At 37.5% G+C, this 19,348-nt stretch overlaps 1 protein-coding gene across 2 annotated transcripts in view; it reads left to right on the top strand.

Annotated features, from left to right (window-relative positions):
• Positions 1-17,116, top strand: part of CCNY (cyclin Y) — a 106,130-nt gene extending 89,014 nt beyond the window's left edge. Inside the window, exons 5-11 of one of the 2 annotated variants that reach the window (XM_063303427.1) lie at positions 1,035-1,070; positions 4,053-4,110; positions 4,253-4,372; positions 12,220-12,386; positions 13,146-13,308; positions 14,537-14,595; positions 14,861-17,116. In XM_063303427.1, coding sequence (XP_063159497.1) covers positions 1,035-1,070; positions 4,053-4,110; positions 4,253-4,372; positions 12,220-12,386; positions 13,146-13,308; positions 14,537-14,595; positions 14,861-14,909 — 652 coding nt within the window. In that variant the 3' untranslated portion in view covers positions 14,910-17,116. Of the gene's footprint in view, positions 1-1,034; positions 1,071-4,052; positions 4,111-4,252; positions 4,373-12,219; positions 12,387-13,145; positions 13,309-14,536 lie in introns of both variants that reach the window. The other variant, XM_063303426.1, reaches the window with a different exon arrangement.
• The last annotated feature ends 2,232 nt before the right edge of the window (positions 17,117-19,348 follow it).

Genomic DNA, 19,348 nt, shown 5'->3' with positions numbered 1-19,348 from the left:
CACTTTTTCGGTAGACCTGTAGTTTGTCTCAAAATACTAACGTCTTGCCTGGTATCTCTGTGACTTTTCCAAGTCATGCCATTCTCTGTTCTCACTGCCAATGAACTTTTATCCAAAAAAGTTCTTTCATATCCTTGTTGCCTTATCTCTTTCATTCAATTAAATCATTTCCTTTATTTTCTAGATCTTCCTTACCTTCAGGACTTGCTGTTTTGTCATTCCCACTTCCCTTTTTCTCTCCTGTAATTGGTTTACTTTCTACAAGACAACCTGCCATTGGTCCATTTGTTTCCTTTGCTCTTTCCACCTTTGGGTCTTTTTTGCATCCCCTGAACCTACTCAGTTTGGTTTTGTAATCTATCCAACTGCATTTGAGTTACAGAGCTGCAGATAATCGTGGCAATTCTTTTGCCAAAGATACTCCTAAAAAAGTTGAAAACACTTATGTCCTTGATGGTCTCAATGTCCTTTTTTCCTTTGAATTTTTTCTTCAAAACTCTACCTCTTTTATAAATATATAAATCTGAAAAAGCTATTTATATGGTATTATATAAGGGCAGGACCAGCCCCAAAGGGGGATTATTATCTTAGGCAATGAATACTAGTATGCAGCAGTGTCAACCTCCTGTTTCTTCTATCAGCACATCAGCTGATAAAAATCAACTAACTAACTTCTTTGCTCCCTATGGTGTGTTGTAGAATATTGTACTGTTATCAACATTGAAATAAGATGCAACTGTTAGTCCAGTCATCTTCTATCCATGAAATGAGGGAAGAAAACGTCCTCTAATTCTTGTCTTCAGGCAATAAAATATCTTGACTCAGTCCTGTACAGATGATGGCATTCAGTACAATTTTCTGTAGATGAACTTTCTGTTGCTTTTATTGACCTTCATTCTGTCCTTTGGTAAGAAATTGACCTATGATTGGTTGAATGGGCCTCCAAAAAGGTTAACTTACTTGTAAAGTTTAGTACTAAGATGCAAAATGTTCAGTTATGTATTAAGACACTAACTCTACATTTTCTTTTATAGTGTAGCTCTTGCAATATACTACCATATCAAAAACAGGTATGTTTGAATTTGAAATAGTTCAAGTACTAATTAATTGTTCTTTCCTATTTTTTCATTTCAGTAGCTTATAAGATAGTTTGCAAACTAGTGATACCTGATGAATGTTCAGTGCTACCGCATATGCTGCCTTGAATATCACAACTCAGACAGTACATGTCCTTCCCACACAATGGCTCCTGGGAGACAAGTGATAGACAAGAAAGACCAGCATAATTGACCATGCCCATATGATTCCATAATCCCAAACATGAAAGAAGCTGTAGAGAAACCGTTCTGATGGAACCATGGTAACCATGGATGAAGACCTTAAAGTATAGCTGAACTATACTGAGACTCAAAGTTGGAATAAACATGTAATCCTTTTTAAAATGAACCTTAGGAAAGATCTTCATACTTCCTTTCCATAGTTCTGACTGCAGCTATTGCTTTACTTTAAAGCATCTTGACAAGATCAGCAGATAGAATACAGAGGTAGAAAGGAGGTATAGACAGGATCCTAAGCAGTAAATTACATAGATGTAACTCAAAACCAGCACCGTTATTGATACATTGCCATTCATATAGTAAGCCTATGCTACATAGATGTCTCTAATCCTTGGGTGTTGGTGATCAGATTTGGAATATTGAGACATATGCATATTTGGTGGACAGAATCAGTCACGAAACATCTATTGTATGAAAAACAAACTGCTTGAGATTATCCCCTCTAGTCCCCTGGGATGCTTCCTGCCAGATCAAGTTTCCTTTGCTGTTTGTCTTGGTCAGATCACCACATTTTCAATCAAAGCCTTAGATTACAGCTATCCGTTATTTTGTTTTTCTAAGACTGCTTTCTGAGTCTCTTTGGAGTTCACATGTGATGGAAATAAATATGATGTTGGAGGCTGATGATTTGCTTTACTTCATGTCAAGATTAATTTGTTTAAAAAGTCAAGTGGATTATGGAGCCTGATGGGCAGCACAGGAGTTGTTTGTGGACACATTGATGCTCACATTGACGCTCATAGTCACTGCAGATTTAACTGGCAGCCATGGGGAAAAAAAATAGAACACTAAAATCCTTTTATTCCACAAGCCACTTCTGTCCTTCTGCCATGAAACTATATGGGCTTGCCCAGGTAGTCACCAGGAATTGAGCTCATTACAAAGGAGTGCTTTTTTAAATTCACTTGAAGCCCATCTTCTAAGTTGAAGTCTTGTCAAAGATTTATACCTCTGTAAACCTAATGTTACTGAACTAGCGTTCATGGAGTATGTTCAGAGGATACAGTTATGCTTCCTATTCTCTTCTCATCCTTTCAAGGTTCTTCTGCCCCATTTACCATGTTGTAATGAAGGGCACACAGTAAGACCCAAAGAATGGGTGATGGGACACAAATTTTGAGGACCCAGGAGAAAAGCTGGCCATGAGTAGTCAGCAAAGAAGAGCTTCTGCTCGCTATTTGTTTTTAAAAATCCAAACAGAAACTTTCTGAATCTGATCATCAGTGCCCTAGCATGATGTGCATGTGCCCTCTGCTGTTGTCCTGGAGGTAGTGTAACATTGCCTAGTCAGTCTGAACCAGCCTTTCTCAACTTTTTGACCGAGAGGAACCCTTGAAATATTTTTCGGGCCTCCCCTGCACATTTGGGCTCAAATACAGGCTAGAAGTTAGAAAATTTGTTTCATGGGTAAGCCCGTATTATGGGCATTCACCATGTTCTTAAACTAAAAATAAAGAATGAAACATACCTCTTTAATGTCAAGTCGCCCAAATTTGAAATAATTTTTTAAATAAACCATGATCTTCCAGGGAACCTCTAGTGACCTCTCATGGAACCCTAGGGTTCCATGGAACCCTGGTTGAGAAACCTTGGTCTGAACAATGTAAGATAGGTCCATCTAGTTCAAATCCAAACTCTAATTTATCCAGCATTCTTTCTCCCTGGAATAATTAGCTATGTGCCGATTAAAAGCTCACCAGCAGGCTATGAAGGCAGCCTCTGCTGCTAAGCAAATATTTTGTGTGATGAAACTGAGTGCAGATGCTGTGTGTCAACTGACCCCATTATAGTTTAGTGATACTATTTACATTGGTATCTAATAGAAACAATGGATGGCACAAAGATTAAAAGCTCCTGTGCTTTTGATAAATCATTCTTTAAAGTGCATTCCTATTCCTGTCTCCCCCCCACCCCCACCCCCCGTTGCATGGTGGAGGCTGAATTCTGCCAGTGGAAGTAAAATGATGCATTCAGTGATCGGATCCAAGCTTGTTTAGGGTCCTGGGGATGGGTTGGGAATGGCTTTGGATTCCAAAAAGGATGTATGCCAGTCTGCCTCCCGCACCCCCTGTCCCAAATCCCTTAAACCTGACAAATACTATGGAAATAATCAGTGGGAATGAAAAAGAAAGAGAATCTATAAACAACACCATTGAGTTGAATGAAAAGAGAAGCTATACTGTTCTATACCTGATCAGTCAGTAAGATGGCCTTGAGACTCTCACTTTCATTCCTCCAAGGATTGCTCTTGTTAATTTTATATTAAATTAAGATTTCAAAATAATAAAGAGTCCCCTCTCATATTCTGAGCTAAACTAAATACAGCACTTCTTTGCTTGACTGGCTGTTACATGTGGGGATTTTAGGTCTGTCTGTCTGTCTGTCTGTCTGTCTGTCTGCAAATGTCCTCCATGGCTAAAATAGTTTTGCAAATGAGTAGGGACTGATTCATCCTTTTCCAGCATGGTAACGCCCAGTAGTTTTCCATGGACAAATGCAGGAAGAAACTACTAGTGTGGTGTTCCTCTTCCATGTAGTCATTGCCCCCCTACCAAGTTGATTGTCCATGTCTGTGTGGCTCTTTTTTACACACTACAGGATGGGACTATGTCCCAGATCAGCTATTTCTGTAGGCCTTTCTGTCTTTCATAAGTGTGTCTCTCTGTTTGTTCAGGAACGTTGGTACTGATTCTCTTCTTTTCCTTCCCTCTTTAGGGACACAGATGGAAGAATGCTCTTAGATATTTTTGATGAAAACCTCCACCCCCTTTCGGTAAAGCTCACTTACATAAGGATGATAATGAAAATTTGGAATGCATGATATGGATTCTGCCACTTCTCTACCCTTTACTTCTGCCACTTTTCCCCAAATTATATGTAACACATTCTCATTTCTAATAATATTATTTCCCCAGAAATCTGAAGTGCCACCAGATTATGACAAACATGATCCAGAACAGAAGCAGATTTACCGCTTTGTGCGGACGTTGTTCAGTGCTGCTCAACTAACTGCCGAATGTGCTATTGTCACCCTGGTGAGTGTATACAAAAGATCATGGTTGAACTCCTGAGTTAAAATACAACTAGTTTTATATCATCAGTTTAAGATTTGCATCTGGAGTTAAATTCACACATCAGATTCGCCTGTCCATGACTTCAAATATGAAATAGTTGTTGCGGGTGAAACAATGTACAGTATATACATATGCTTACCAACACAATCAGCGTTCATATATTTTAAATATAGTTAACATCTGCTTACCCTTTCTCTTGTCTTTGGTGGGTAGATCCAACAGTTCTTTCTCTTCCTCAATATTCACCTATCTACTTTAGACTAAATGTTTTCAGCCATTTTTCTTTTTGTGACTCATATTCCAAAATCTTTTCAGCCTTTCATATTTTGCAATATAGTATTGAAGTACAATTCTCAAAACTCATGTTTTCCCACTCATAAGATGTAGCATTTATACGATCCTTTCCTTTTCCTTTCCCCTGAATAATTGGTAATGATGCTATCTGGAGAAGTAACTGGTTCTGAAGGTTCTCAAAGTTAAATAGTAACTTCATCTTTAAGGAAGATTGGTAAGCATGTTACCTGATTTATACAAGTTATTTCCAAAATGATATTTTCCTAACAGGAAAGCTCAGTAATAAGTAAGCTTTTCATTTTGAGATAGATTTCACCCTTACAGCACTTCTTTAAGTGAAGTAGCTAGGAAAAAAAGGAGCAGATTAGAACTATGGCATGTGAGAAAAAGGGACTTTAGATCATTGAAACTGGATCTGCTCCATCCCCATCCCACACTTGCAATGGGACTTCAATTCCTGTTGAGATAATTGGGGTCACAAAAGGTTAAATCAGTGGCTCCAATCTAGCTTATAGCCTCTACCTTCATGTCTTCTGTTTAGTTAAAAAAAGAAAAACAGCTGTGCTTTCAAACTGTGTGACAAGCATGATGTCTTCTTTGGTCATCTGCTAACATTAGCTAACTACAGAGAGAGCCCCCATTAACTAAAATAACAAATCCAAACACTTGATATTCTAGATCTGCTTCGATCCGGTTTGGGGCTGGGTCATAGCATGGAGACTGCACTGGTTGTTCTGATAGACAATCTCTTGAGAAGGCTGAATAGAGGCAATGCATGCTTGCTCCTGCTTGGTGATATCTCAGCAACTTTTGATAATGTCAACTGTAGTATCCTCCTGGACCACTTCAGAGAATTAGAGATGGGGGCACTATCTTACTGTGTTTCTGCTCCTACATTAAGCGTTCCATTTGATCCCCCATGTTATTCAACATCTTTATGAAGCCACTGGGAGTGTTTGTTGGAAAGTGTGGACCTATATGTCACCTCTGTTCTACTTCTCTGTTCCACCTTCATCAAAGGTGCCAGCCTTTGTAATTGATTCTTGCTTGAACTAGATTGCAGACCAAGTGACATGTTGAAACTTAATGGTGAGAAGGTTTGATGGTCTGGGAAGAATTTGGTCAACCAGTAGGGGCTGTTCTTCCTCCAGAGTGAGGCATTTCTTCCCATGAATGAACAAGTAACTACTTTGTGGATGCTCTTTGACTCTACATTGTCTCTGAGTGCCGAGATCAGTGCAGTGTGAGGAGCGCCTTTCAAATCATATTCCCCATGATTTGTCAATGGTGCCCCTTCTTGGGAAGGTCTAATCTGACCACAGGAGTCCATGTGCTGTTTAGTACATATTTAGACTATGTATTCTTTAAACCATAGTCTCCTCCTCACAGAAGCTGTTTTAAGTAGCTACCCAAATTTTATGTTGATGTTGATGTTTTATATCTTTAACTTTGATTTTCACCTTGCTTTGTGAAGTTTTTAATTGTTTTATGATATTCATTCATGTCACTGACTGTGATGTATTGTATATTGTAACCTGCTTAAGCTGGACCTGCTGTAAACTGTCATATAGAAATTATTTAAATAAATAAAATTCTAACTCTAATCTTCTTACAGGGTTATTTGAAGAATAAAATTGGGAGTGGGGGATGGGGGGACAATACTGTTTTTGCCACTCTTGGCCATACAGCAAGATAAACATTTAATAAAATAAACAAAGAAATATGAAGCATAGGGGGGAAAGGCAGAAGGAACATTGACTTATTTTCCAGTGGGTTAGGGAACTGCTTTCATATACAACTCATCTACCATTTTTAAAAAGGTAGATTTTACTTAACTCTTTTTCCTCCAGCTTTAATTTTTCCTTGGGACCATGATTCAGTGATGAAACATTCTCCTTAAAAAGATAAGAACTCCCTGTGCAGCAGAGCCTGTAAAAAAACAGATTTTTTTCCCCAAGAGAATTGTGACCATTGTTGTAGACAGTAAGGCAGTCTATTTAAAGACACTCTGGCTTAGATTATTTCTTGGTTTTGCAAAGAGATATTGTTACTGGCTGCCCTGCTGTTTGATTAATATTCCACACAGATGGGGGTGTCAGCAGGCAGGCATCCGGAGGATGTTATAGGCTGAAACTTTTTCATGTTTGTGAACTCAATTATACATCAGCGTTGCTTCAAGCAAACTACCTTGGACAACTGTCAAGGGCATTAGCAATAACTGATGTTTATTTGAAGGACTACTGGAGTAACTAGCCCATGTAGGAGTCTAATGTGAAGTGATGCTTTAAAAAAATAAATCCAGGATAGAGGCTTTGTTGAGGTTCTCCCCTTCTTGTGCATGTTTTTAAGAAATGTCATCCCTACAACCCATTTAATTCAGGGTGGTCAGATTATTAAAACTTCACCTTTTCTTACAATTCACTATACCTACTAGTATGATGTAGTGACAAAAGTACAGAACTAAGTCAGATACTGTGTTTTTATAGGTTGCATGTTTATAGGTTGTGGCTTGATAGATACAATGACTAGAAAACCCAGTTAAGACTCCATTTGTTCTTAGTAGAATGTTTTGTGTGTGTGTGTTTCTAAAGATTGACAGTTAGATGTGAAAGAAGCTCATTCTCCAGATCCCAGATAACACATGTGTAGTAATGAGCAGTGTGACTTAACACATTTTTATCTGGGTCCATAGACTACATTCTATGTGAGTAAACAGCTTTCACTACATTTATCTCATTCACTGGGACAAAAAACAATGTGAATATACACCTCCCTCTTTTTTATGGCTGGGAAATTTTGGAACGAGGGTCCATTATCTGGAAACCAGAATTTTTTGTCTGCACATTCCTTACTTTCTTAACTGAGTCCCCAAGGGGTCCTTCTTTGAGTTCAGGTATGTGAGATTAGGCTAGACTAAAGCACTATGTTTTTTTAAAAAAACTGTTCTTTTTCATGAAATTGCTTCCTTGTTACTCCTTTTAAGTTTTTTATTTTATTTATTTATTTATTTTTCATATTTATATAAGTTAAAATAAATATGATGGTGGCAGAACTGTTTGCCTTAATCACATTAAAGCCTCTTTTTCACTTAACCAGCTTTCAGTCATACTCCACTATGCCCAAAGTAGTTTTGGAGCATTGACGATTTATTGCAGAAGAGGAACCATTTCCTTGTGCTCTCTATGGTAATAATGTTTATGAAAGAACTGAATTTGCAGAAGAAAGGCTGTTTTCCATTCCCTCTTCAGGCTCTTCCCTTCCATCCCAGACTTTAGCTGGACAGAAAAAAGAACTGATATATCAGATTGTATGTAGGTAATCCATGCAGTGAGAGATGGCTTGGTGGAGAGATGGCTTCAGAATAAACTCCCACTATTGGATATTTAAAAACAGCCCTGCTACCTGTTACTGTGTTTGTAAGCTGGTTGGAGCAGTTTACCATGCACGCAAATGGTACCCAATTTACTACAAAGTTAGTATTAAATCAGAGTATTTTCATAAGGTGGTTTTCTACACTGCGGCACCAGGTTTCTTTGTGTATTTTTCCTTGCTTATTCCAATTGGTAAAGCTGTTCTGACTTGCTTTAAGCTCATGGTAACTGATGGAAGTAGAAACTGATGGAAGCTTATAATTTTAATTATTAAAATGTAATTAGATGTTGACCCCACTCTGGCTAAGGAAGTTAACATGGCATTCAGAAAGACTTTCTGCAATTCAGAACTGCCTCTGTACAGCCTTTGTAAAGTTCAGCAGAATTTGTTATAGCTGTAATGGCCAGTGAGTTTGTTTTTTGCTGGAAAGATAGCAAAGAAAGATTCAGAGAAAGGACAGGGGAGTGATGAGTTACCATCCATGCTTTTCATTAAGTTCTTCCAATTAAAACTTGGTTTTAATGGTACAAGAAAAAGCCACTCATAATTAAACACGGTCTATGTAAATTCCTTACAGCTATCCAAACCTGCCAAGAGATTAAAATAGAAATCAGAATGGAAGATGATTAAATTATGGTCCCATATGCCTTAAAATGAACATAATTGAATCACGAATCTTATTTATTAAAATGATGATTGCAATACTGTTTTATATATCCTTTATGAACAGCTAAGGCTTTTGTTTATTAATGCTTGTTTAAATTGAATTTGGCTAGCTTGGAGAAAGAATTGAGAGGTTGCAGTTCTGTGCATGCATACTTGTGAATAAGCAGCACTGAACTGGGATATATTTCCTGAATGCACATGAATGTCATTGCTTTTTTACAGTATAGCACTATTCATGTTTACTCAAATTACTTTCAATTTAAGAAGGGATTGCTTAGACTTTTCCTGCATGTTGCCCTTTAAAAACAAGAATTTTGTATCAAATGTTTTATAGAGATCAGGCTATAAGCCTCAGTTTGAATCATAACCACTTTCAGTTCAATATTCTAGTGAGCACCTAATTGCTATTTGAAAATATCTACAAGTATAGAGCCTCAAAATATCTCATGTCCAACTTAGTTACCAACCCGGTGCCATGTAGACTAGCCTCCTCATGGTGCACCCCGGGCAACGTGACTTGTCATGGCTAAATAGTCTACACATCTGGCTGCTGGACCTCACAAGGATTTCCCAGCAAGAGAAAGCAGCATGAACATCAAACTGCTATACCATATGTTTGTTTCAAAAAACCAAACAAACTAGTATAAAGATTTTTAGGTATGGATCCAGATCACATGTGCTTCTATCATCTGCCTCAGTTGCCCCATGGAGTTCAACTAAAGGTGTGCAAAATGTTTTCAACTCATAATGGGCCTTTTCAAAATGGCCCTTTTCAGTGGCCTTTCAAAAGTTTGAAAGAGTTCTGTGTTTGTAACAGACAGTTTTTATCATTCTGGAAATATTTTGAGATTGAAACACGATTATTTGAATCCAGAACAACTGTTTTGAGATTGAAACATTTCTAAAACAGTCCTTTCCAAATGCAGAGCAGCAGTTTTGAACTGAAATGACTGACAAAATATTTTGCATGAGTTTTGACTTTTCATTTAAAAGGCTCTCAGCTTTGAGATACCATGCCATTTAGCCTAAGGAATCAACTTTGTCAAATTCATAGATAATAAATTTAAAATAAAAAAAATACTCTGTTAGGGCCAATCAAATCAAGACAAGACAAAAGTATCTGCCAGCATTTGAGGTCTCCAGAACACTTCTTCAGGCAGGTGCTGCAAGAAAATCAGTAGTGGAGCAAAGTGAAGTTACTAATTTTTAAAAAGTAGACTGGATTTTTAAAGCCATGAGTTTTGCAGTTTCACATCAACTGAAAATGACATTCAGTGGCCTGAAGGCAGGCTGTTTAGGAATTACATTATGCCCAATAATAAAAGCAAAAGGGAATAGAAGTCTTCCAACTCTGAAGACATTAAACACCATGAGATCTCAAGTTGTCACTTATCAGTGGTGATACCTGCAGGTACTTTGTTTTCAGTGGGTAAAGAGGTCCAGATTTTTAAAAAAATTCTTATCAAGAAAGGATGATAATTAGATTATGAGGGTGCTTTGTGCAAAGTCTGGCATTTAATCCAAGGATACTGTACATGTTATGATCATGCCTAGTGAATCTCATCATTACAGCTATAAATCAGATGGACATTTTCCATACCCCTCTACCCTTTTAACATGGACAAACATTTCAGAACTGACAACTGACTTTTAGTTGAAAGAAGGCTGCAGTTTATTACTGAAACTTAAGCATACCTCTATTGGAGTGCTTTAAAACAACCATGTTAATTGGGTCTGGGTCTCTTTTACATTAGATGTTGCATGGAGGTTATTTTTGTACTTTAATTGCTGGATTTTATTATGTTGCATGCTGTAAAGCAAAATTAGGAATGAAATATTTCTGTGGATTTGACATGAGAGATTTTTCTTGGTGGTGGTTATCTTGTTATGCTGCAGTTATTATTATAGGAAGAAACAACAAAATTGATCTGCCTCACCCCTTGCTGTTTTATGTAACCCTTTTTATTTGTTATCATGCCTTAGTCCTGACTGTATAGTTTGCAGTAACTCGTTATTGGTCTATTCTGAAGTAAGCCCCATCATTCACTAAAGCTGTAGTTGCTTTAGTAAACTTACATCGTTCTACTAAATGACTTGGATTTAAAAATGAAAATAAAGTTGAAAGTTGAACTAACTGTGCTTTTATCTGTGATTCCTGAAGCTGTATTATTGTACAATAAAATTGTCTCATTATAGAGTCCTGGCAATACAAAACCAGCCATTGTTCTTTCCTTATATTCACTTTCTATTCATTATATTGGGAGATGAATCTGCCTCCTATTATACTTTTCATACAGGGCTTGTACAGTCTCTTCTGGTAGTCATTCTACTTTTACTCTCTTTTTACTGATTTTCTTTTCTTTCATATTCATTTTTTCCCAAGATTAGCTCTAGACACTACCAAAAATTGGTATGTTCCACATTTAGAACCTCCCATCATTCTTGTATCCTTCACTAAAGCTTGTCCTGGCCTTCTTCAGATTTCATGCTGCCCAGATCTTTTCAACTAGTGAATTCAAGTTAGTGTGATTCTTAGGCATGTTTACTGGACACCCTGAGAGCAGTACACCTAAATCATCTGATAACACAAGGTTAGGATAGGCTGACTGGACCTAATGACTGAATAAAGGCCATCTGTGCAGTTTAGTAAGTCCTAATACTCTTTCCTGAGTGACTGCCAGTATTGATCCAGCATGTGGCCAGAGATCAAAATTCATTTTGGTTGGTGCTGATCCAATGTCAGTACAATTTTTTTATTTAAGCAACTAGCCCTATAGTTTGCTTTGCAATATAGTTACTTCTTGTGCATGGTAGAATGAAAACATGCAGCTGTGGAGAATGCCAGTGGGCTAAACCATGGTGTCCATGGAGAGGCAAGGGGAAGCAGAAGGATGAAAGCATCCTGAAGCATTGTGACACAAACCATGCCTGTTTTGTACATGACAACACTGCTGTCATTGTTTTGATGGAATCAGCAAGCAATTTGCTTTCTCAGCTGCTTTTCTTAATTGCATTGTAAGATTCCCCCCCCCCATTCTGCCGACCACTCTTTAATCACCTAAATGCTGATTACATTAACATCTTTGCTGATTTTCAGATGTTTTCAATATAGGAGTTTACAGATCAGCTAGTGGTCAAATCTACTTCAGAACCTGATCTGTGATAAACTCATGCTAGAGTAAAGCCTTTAAAATGGTCATTATGCTGATTATTTTTAAAAATTGTTTATTACACCAAGTCAGCAATCTTAACAAAAATCTGCAGTAAAATCTAGAGAATACAGTTGAACATAAGTGGATGTTGTTAATGAACTGTGACATATCATTTATCTGGTTATACAATCAGAAACAATGTTTTCAAGCCTTTTTCCATTTAAAGATCACTCAGACAGAAGAGTGTATTTGTGCTTCCTCCTCCTCTTACTTCTATTCAGCTAGAGACATGCAATGAACTCTTACCTTGGTATGTTTTTTCAGGTCTATCTTGAAAGACTGCTCACTTATGCAGAGATAGATATTTGTCCAGCAAACTGGAAAAGAATTGTGCTTGGTGCAATCCTACTTGCATCCAAAGTTTGGGATGACCAGGCTGTGTGGAATGTGGACTACTGTCAGATCCTGAAAGATATCACAGTTGAGGACATGTGAGTTTATTGTTCGGTCCCATGTTTGCTTGTTTGTTTGTTAACTGAGGCAGTGGGAAAGTTTCTGAGGAGGCTGAGAAAGAAAGAGGAGAATCTCTAGACATACACAGCGGTGGCTTATCTAATAAATGGCAGCTCAGTCTGGGAAGAAAGAAAGACAGGGAAGAAGAGATTCAAACTTTCAGGGAGATGCCACCTTCATGAACTCAGTAATAAAAGAGGGCTGGAGATTCCTATCACAGTTTTTGTAAAAGACTTGACATTGCATATATTCTGTAAGTCCAAATCTTTCTGTTGCTCTCCTGAGCTACAAATTGAATTGATCATTGTTTTGATAGGCATATTTGGCATGTTGCATTTCTTTTGGAGGAATTTTTTTGGAAAAGTGGCTTTGATTTAGGTCATAATGAGATGACTCTTAGTCATAATGAGGTGAACTAACTTGTCTGTGTCTAACCTTTCCATAAGTAAACAAACAAAAACTTGTGAATTCCAGTAAACCGTAAGTAAGAAAAGGATAAGTATGACTCTAGTAAAGAGTGCAGTATTCCATAATATTATATAGTTAGTGATTAAGAAAGAGATCTTTTCCATCTAAACATATAAGGAAGATAGATACAAAGTGAAGGAAGACCAAGTTTCCAGGAGATGGCTATGACAAGCCTGCTACATTTTATTCCTTTGGTGTTCACTCAGCTCAGCCTCTTGCAAGTTGAGATAAATAACAATTTTGTGTTTATTCTGTTCTTTATTTCTCAGGAATGAGTTGGAACGCCAGTTCCTTGAGTTGCTGCAGTTCAACATCAATGTTCCCTCGAGTGTTTATGCTAAGTATTATTTCGATTTGCGCTCCTTGGCAGAAGCAAACAATCTTAGTTTTCCTCTAGAGCCCCTCAGCAGGGAAAGGGCATGTAAACTTGAGGTGAGACTCTTAATCATCTCACCTTTTGAACATTACAATAAGGCCTCCTTTCATTTTACAACAACTCCCAAATGCATTAAATGAATTTCAATTTAATTTGTTACCACCAGAAAGCGTTGATCTTTCCTAATTTGCTACCTTGGCAGTTTTTTCAAAGATACTATCCATTATTCTCTACTCCAACCCCATTTCCCAAATTGTGTAGAGATTTCGGCACTCCTGGGATCATGTAGAAAGAGTCAATAACCTGGTTGAATGTAATCAGATGTTTACTCAGCCCTGTTTATCCCATCATATTTATATAACATTCCAAAAGATTCAACTATCAGAAAAGTTGATGAAATCCCTGTGCTGCATCCTGAAGTTCTCAGGAATGCACAGTAGGTAGGGCTGAGTTTCTCACTGATTCCATGTTGCACCTTCCAGATCATCAGAAATGAGCAAGTTTGAATGACATGCTTAGCTATAACATGATAAGGCCATACAGACAGGGTGACTGAGGAGAACAGAGTAAAAAAGAAAAAAAGTAATAATGTAGCTACTGTATATTAAATCAAGTTTAATATGAGAAAAAGCATATCATATTTTCATCCTTTTTCTTAATATTTCTGGCAACAGTTTATTTATTTGTTTGTTCGTTTGTTTATTTTCTCTGCTGCCCATCTCATGCACAACGACTCTTGATTCATTCATGTCCAGGATTATTAAGCAGCCTGTCTAAAAGTACTTTTACAGAGTTTAAACCAAGTAACCATGATGCATTAAAGCAGCACTGCGAAGAGGCGGGGATCCTCAGCCTTTTTCTCATGACCCTAAGAAAGGGAACATGGATTTCTTTGATAGATTTGTATCCCTCCATCGCTTTGTGAGCTCAAGATAACATCCATAGCATTCTGTCCTCTGCTTCTTCCTGTCCTGTGGGGTAAATTGGGCTGAAAGAGTGTGAGTGGCCCAAAGTCGTCCAATCAGCTGCCATGACGAGGATGGATTTGAATCTGGGTGTCCCAGGTCCTGGTGCAGGACCTTAATCATATACTACATTGGTCCTCATGACCAATGTAGTATATAAGAATACGTTTTGCTTCAGTCTTGGCATATAGTGGATGTGCCCCAATGGTAGGGCACCTACTTTGAATGTGGAGGTTTCAGGCATAATATCTAGCAATCATTATCATCAAATTAGGCAATTGTATATGTTTGACCTTCTTCACTCTCCATTCTCCTACAGGCTATTTCTCGCTTGTGTGAAGACAAGTATAAGGACTTCAGGAAATCTGCAAAGAAACGGTCAGTCAGTTCGGACAATCTGACCGTAATTAGATGGTCTCCTGCTATTATCTCCTAACAGTGAAGTCTGGGATAGAAGACTCTAGAAGTACTGTTTCTATCATCAATGCTGGGTGGGAGGGTTGGTTTTGGTGATTTTTTTTTTTTTTGGTTTTTCTTATTTTTAGATCTGCCTTTACAGTGCCTCCCCTTTTGTGTAGCACACAAGAATAATATAGGGACTGGTGAGAAGGAACTTTGGAAGAAGATTTGTTGTTTATTACAGCTCCTCTCCTTTTTTGGTGGGGAGAAGGCAAATACATGCATGTGCTTAAAGGAGGAGACATCAGAAACCAATGTGAGCATCATTAAAGAGGAAAAGGAGGAAGAAACAGTCTTTAACAGAAGCAGTAGCGTGAAAACCAACATCACGGAAGAAGGTTGGAAGAAATGTTATAAGAAAGAAGTTGGACATGTTTGACATCCTCTTCGGTATCTTCTATTGGTTTTCCCTAGTTTTGCATACTTTTTTGCTCTTTGAGGTGGCTTTCTCTTCTGTAGCAACCATGGAGAAGGCAGTACCTGTGGTAGCATATCATGAGCCTCTGATTAGAGAGCCTGTTTCTTCTGCCCCACACCTTGATGCGCTTTTGTTCATAAGCTGTTTTATTAGCTTTCCTCCCTTAATTCTTATGGATATTGTTGTTCCTTGTGTGCTTTTACTGTATTTTTGGGGAAACTGATTGATTTACAGTGCTGAACCAAAAGTATACAAGATCAGGTGATTGATCATAATTTCATCCTCCCCCACCTTTTTTTTTTTTTAATTTATAGCAACCAGTTCCATGATGCTGCCCATGAGGTGCATTGTCAGTACTGGTGCTTTGTAGTGTATGTGGTTGCATGTGCCTTCCTAACTTTTTTGAGATGGGTTTATTTTTTCTTACTGTAAAGTTATGGTTGTTGGAAGGATTCAGGTGACAGTGAAGGTTGGGCCAACTTGGGAGACATCTGCGTTAGAAATAGTAGTCCTTTTGCAAGATTTTCTTAGCATTTAGAGCAGTGTTTCTCAGCCTTGGCAACTTGAGGATGTGTTTGGCTGGGGAATTCTGGGAGTTGAAGTCCACACATCTTCAGGTTGCCAAGGTTGGGAAACACTGATTTAGAGATTAGGTAGAGTCAAGTTAGAGAGATGTAAAGAAAGAGAGTGAGTGAGAGTCTTCTTTTGTACAGCCCAAATAGTTGATTTCCTTCACTTCCTGGTTCAATGTTGCAAGCAATAGCCTCAAGTTTTTTATATGTTTACTTTAAATGGAAACCAATCTGTTTATATAAAAGAGAAAAAAAATTAAAAAAAAGTTTTTGTTCTAGTGGAAAAAGGGTCCATGGAAGAAGAAGAAAAGAGGAGAAATTGTGTGTGTGTGTGCGCGTGTGTGTACACACACACACACACGTATGGGAATGTGTGTGTATAATAAAAACAAGTGTTTTGTCACAGGTTAGATTTTGGAATAAAAACGGTTTAAAAATGGGTTTTTCAGTGTAGGTGCTTATAGGAATTTAAACAAAATGCAAACTGTGAAGAAAATCTTGTTGCTTTGTTGATTATTTTGTACTTTTTTTTTTCTTACTACTGGTTCCACCCTTCCTATTTTTTAATGGGATAAGCAAGTAAAATACCATATATATAAAAGTACTTGTGCTCTATACAAATAACTGAGTTTGCACATTGGAGAAAGGTGCCATCATAAATAAAACCAACCAGCCAGCCAAAATCAGCTTCAGTTTCCTGACTGTGGAATTCACTTGTCTTGTTCCTCTGTGCAAAAAACAATACTGCAAAAAGGGATCTTTCACTGATGTTGATCCTGCTTTTTGGGTATTGCTTCAGCAAAACAGAGAAAGCCTATTTCACCAAGAATTTCTCCTGCACCTCCTTGCTGTTCCAGGGTCCCCTTGTGCTTCATACCTTCCAGGCATTTAACAGGGGGCTTGTACAGGATAAACATCTGTCAGTGTACTCCAGCATTCTTCCCATTAGTTTCAGTAGTAGCTCAAGGGAGACAAGCATATTGATTCCTTTTTCAGATCCCATTAAGCCTTAAAACCATGATTATGGATAGTTTACTTACAGACGACAGGACCCCCTTATTTTCATGAAAGAACACATTCATATGGGTCAATTTGGGGAGGAAGGAACATGATCCTGCCCTCAAAGGCCTGGGATCAACATAAAGGTAAAGAGCTCCTTTGCCCTTTTCTTTAACGGAATGTTTTTTTTTAAGTGTCTTTGAATTTCAGGAAAGCAGCAAACAGTGAGAGAAGGAACTGCCACTTTTAAATTGAAGTGGACTAGATCTATGACTGTTGAAAGGAATTGCTTTATCAAGACTTTGCAGAACAGTTTGTTTCCAGCAAAAAGTCATTAGGCAGGTTGACTTACGGAAGGGGAAGACAGAAAGAGAGGAAAGTTTGCGTTATGTAAAGTTTTCAATGCATTTACTCTAATTTTGTGAAGTTTATTAAACAACTTTAAAGATTGTATAGTCTGTTTATTGTATGTATGTACATACAGTCTGATACTTAAAATTTCAAGTGGATTCCATAAAACCTTGCTCAGTCTTGTTTAGACTGTTGGATATCGTTTTAGCTTTGTGCACTGGATTCTACCTCTGTATAGGAGAATTTTCCACATTCTTCAATTAGTACTGATTCTGTGATTTAACTTGGTTATGTTTCTTGCACTAAAAATTAAAAAAAAGGAAATCTGTTAAATGTGGGGTTCTCTTATTAATATGTTCTTGCAAGCTACATCACTTTTAACGATCCTTTAAAAATAGAATTATTATGAGAATAGTTCTATAAATCAATTGTGGTGCTTATTTTTATTTTTTTTGGCATTGCCAAAAATTGCAGAAAAACACCATGTTTTTGCTGTTCCCAAGTGTTTCCAAAAAGGCTTAGTATATGTAATTACAAAATTGTGTTTCTGTCGTTCCCAAATTGAATCATTCTTAGCTCATAAATTTAATCAGAAGATTAATGAATTAGATTTGTAAATATGCCTAATTAAATATTGCTGGAATCCCAGTCTATTTTTGGAAAAAGTTGATGCAAATGGTCTTTGTAGAACAGATATTTATGCAGTAACCAATTCTCATCTGTGCTGAGCTTTCTGCATATTAAGAGATTTGTAAAAAAAACAATCACACCACAAGGTATTGCTTAATAATAACTTTGATGGCTATTTAAAAAAGTCATGAAAAGGTACATGGACATTCTGGTGAAATATCAGAAATCATTGGGTAGCAGAATAAAATTCCCAGGGGTTGAAGAATTCAGGTTGGGCTCTGAGGCCTCCTCCATGACAAGCAAAATTAGAATATGTTTGGGCAAACAATTGACAATGTAATCTGAGGCTCAGAGAAGCTCAGTGTTCTCCCCATTTCTCTTCTACCTTAGATATTTCTACCTCAGCAATAAAGTTGGAAAGCTGCGTCCCCCCAAAGGGTCAGACATGACTCGGTGCTTGCGCAGGGGACCTTTCACTTTTCACAATAAAGTTGGAACAGAGATGAGTGGATGAAAGGCTGAGGGATGGGAGGTGGGGGAAGGATTAAATAGACTTCCAAGCAGCTTCTCTGTGGATTTTAAAATCAACTTGGAAAAGTTGCCAGATAAGACTCAAAGGATATATAGGAATTGCATTTCCTTTTTGAGGTGGTCATTCTAGAAAATTATACAGTAAGCCTTTAATTTGTGAAGAGCCTAGTGTTGCTTCAGTCATGCCACTTATTTTAAGACTGTATCCATTTCATTAAAGAAATTAAAATACCCTCATCCAAAAGGAAAATAAGAAATAAGGAAAGTAACAAAAATGATAGCAATAATAAGGGCAGGAAACAGAAGAGGAAAATGCACAAATGCACACAGACACTGACATCATATATTTCTTTTAAAGGCTTGTTTTAAAGGCTTCTTAAATTTTAAAAAAGGTAGAATTCTACCGCCTTCTATATATTTAGAAAGAAGGTACAACCTGTTTTCTGGGAAAGGACAAATGCTAGCCAGGTTTCATCTTGCTGATCATTACAAGACACAAGTTTACTAGGCATTAAATACTCAGGTTTGCTCCCAGTGAATGTAAAGACACATTGCTTTTACATCTGGAACAAATTTATCTCCTTACGTTGTATTCCCCATCTTTCAATCTTTAACAAAAGTCAAAGCTGTCATGGACACTCTTAAATTCTTTGAGCAAAAAGCAGTGTTTCAGTGTTCCACAGGCACAGTTCCCATCTATAGAAAAGACCATTCAGGAAGAAACAGAATTTTATGGCAAACAAACCCATTTTGGGGCATCCTGTTTGCTTGCCTTCATCTTTTGGAGTTTGACTTCTTGGCAATAATCTCTCACTGCCAGCTTTCCATGGTTCCATCTCTTGACTCCAGCAGCTGAAAAATACACCAAGCAGTTTCTTCACAATATAACGACTACATGCATTGAACTTCTGTCTTTTTAACAGTTCAGATAGAGAAGGTTCCAAATGTGTAAAACATTCTTAATTTAGCTCTACCTTTCAATGTGTGTAAACATGTATCAACAAATACCCCTTGTGAAAAGAATGATTTGTAAATGTTGAAATGCAGCAATATGTTTGAGAGGCCTCATCTACCTACTGACCACTGAATCATTAAAAATAATTAAAAATTAAGCTAAAGTGCAATATAACTTTATCGCACTGGAAATTGTGCATGTTTGCACAAAAGAGGA

The sequence above is a fragment of the Candoia aspera genome, chromosome 4 (genome assembly GCF_035149785.1).
Source record: "Candoia aspera isolate rCanAsp1 chromosome 4, rCanAsp1.hap2, whole genome shotgun sequence".
Classification (NCBI taxonomy): domain Eukaryota; kingdom Metazoa; phylum Chordata; class Lepidosauria; order Squamata; family Boidae; genus Candoia; species Candoia aspera.
This window is presented reverse-complemented; position numbering and strand designations above follow the sequence as displayed.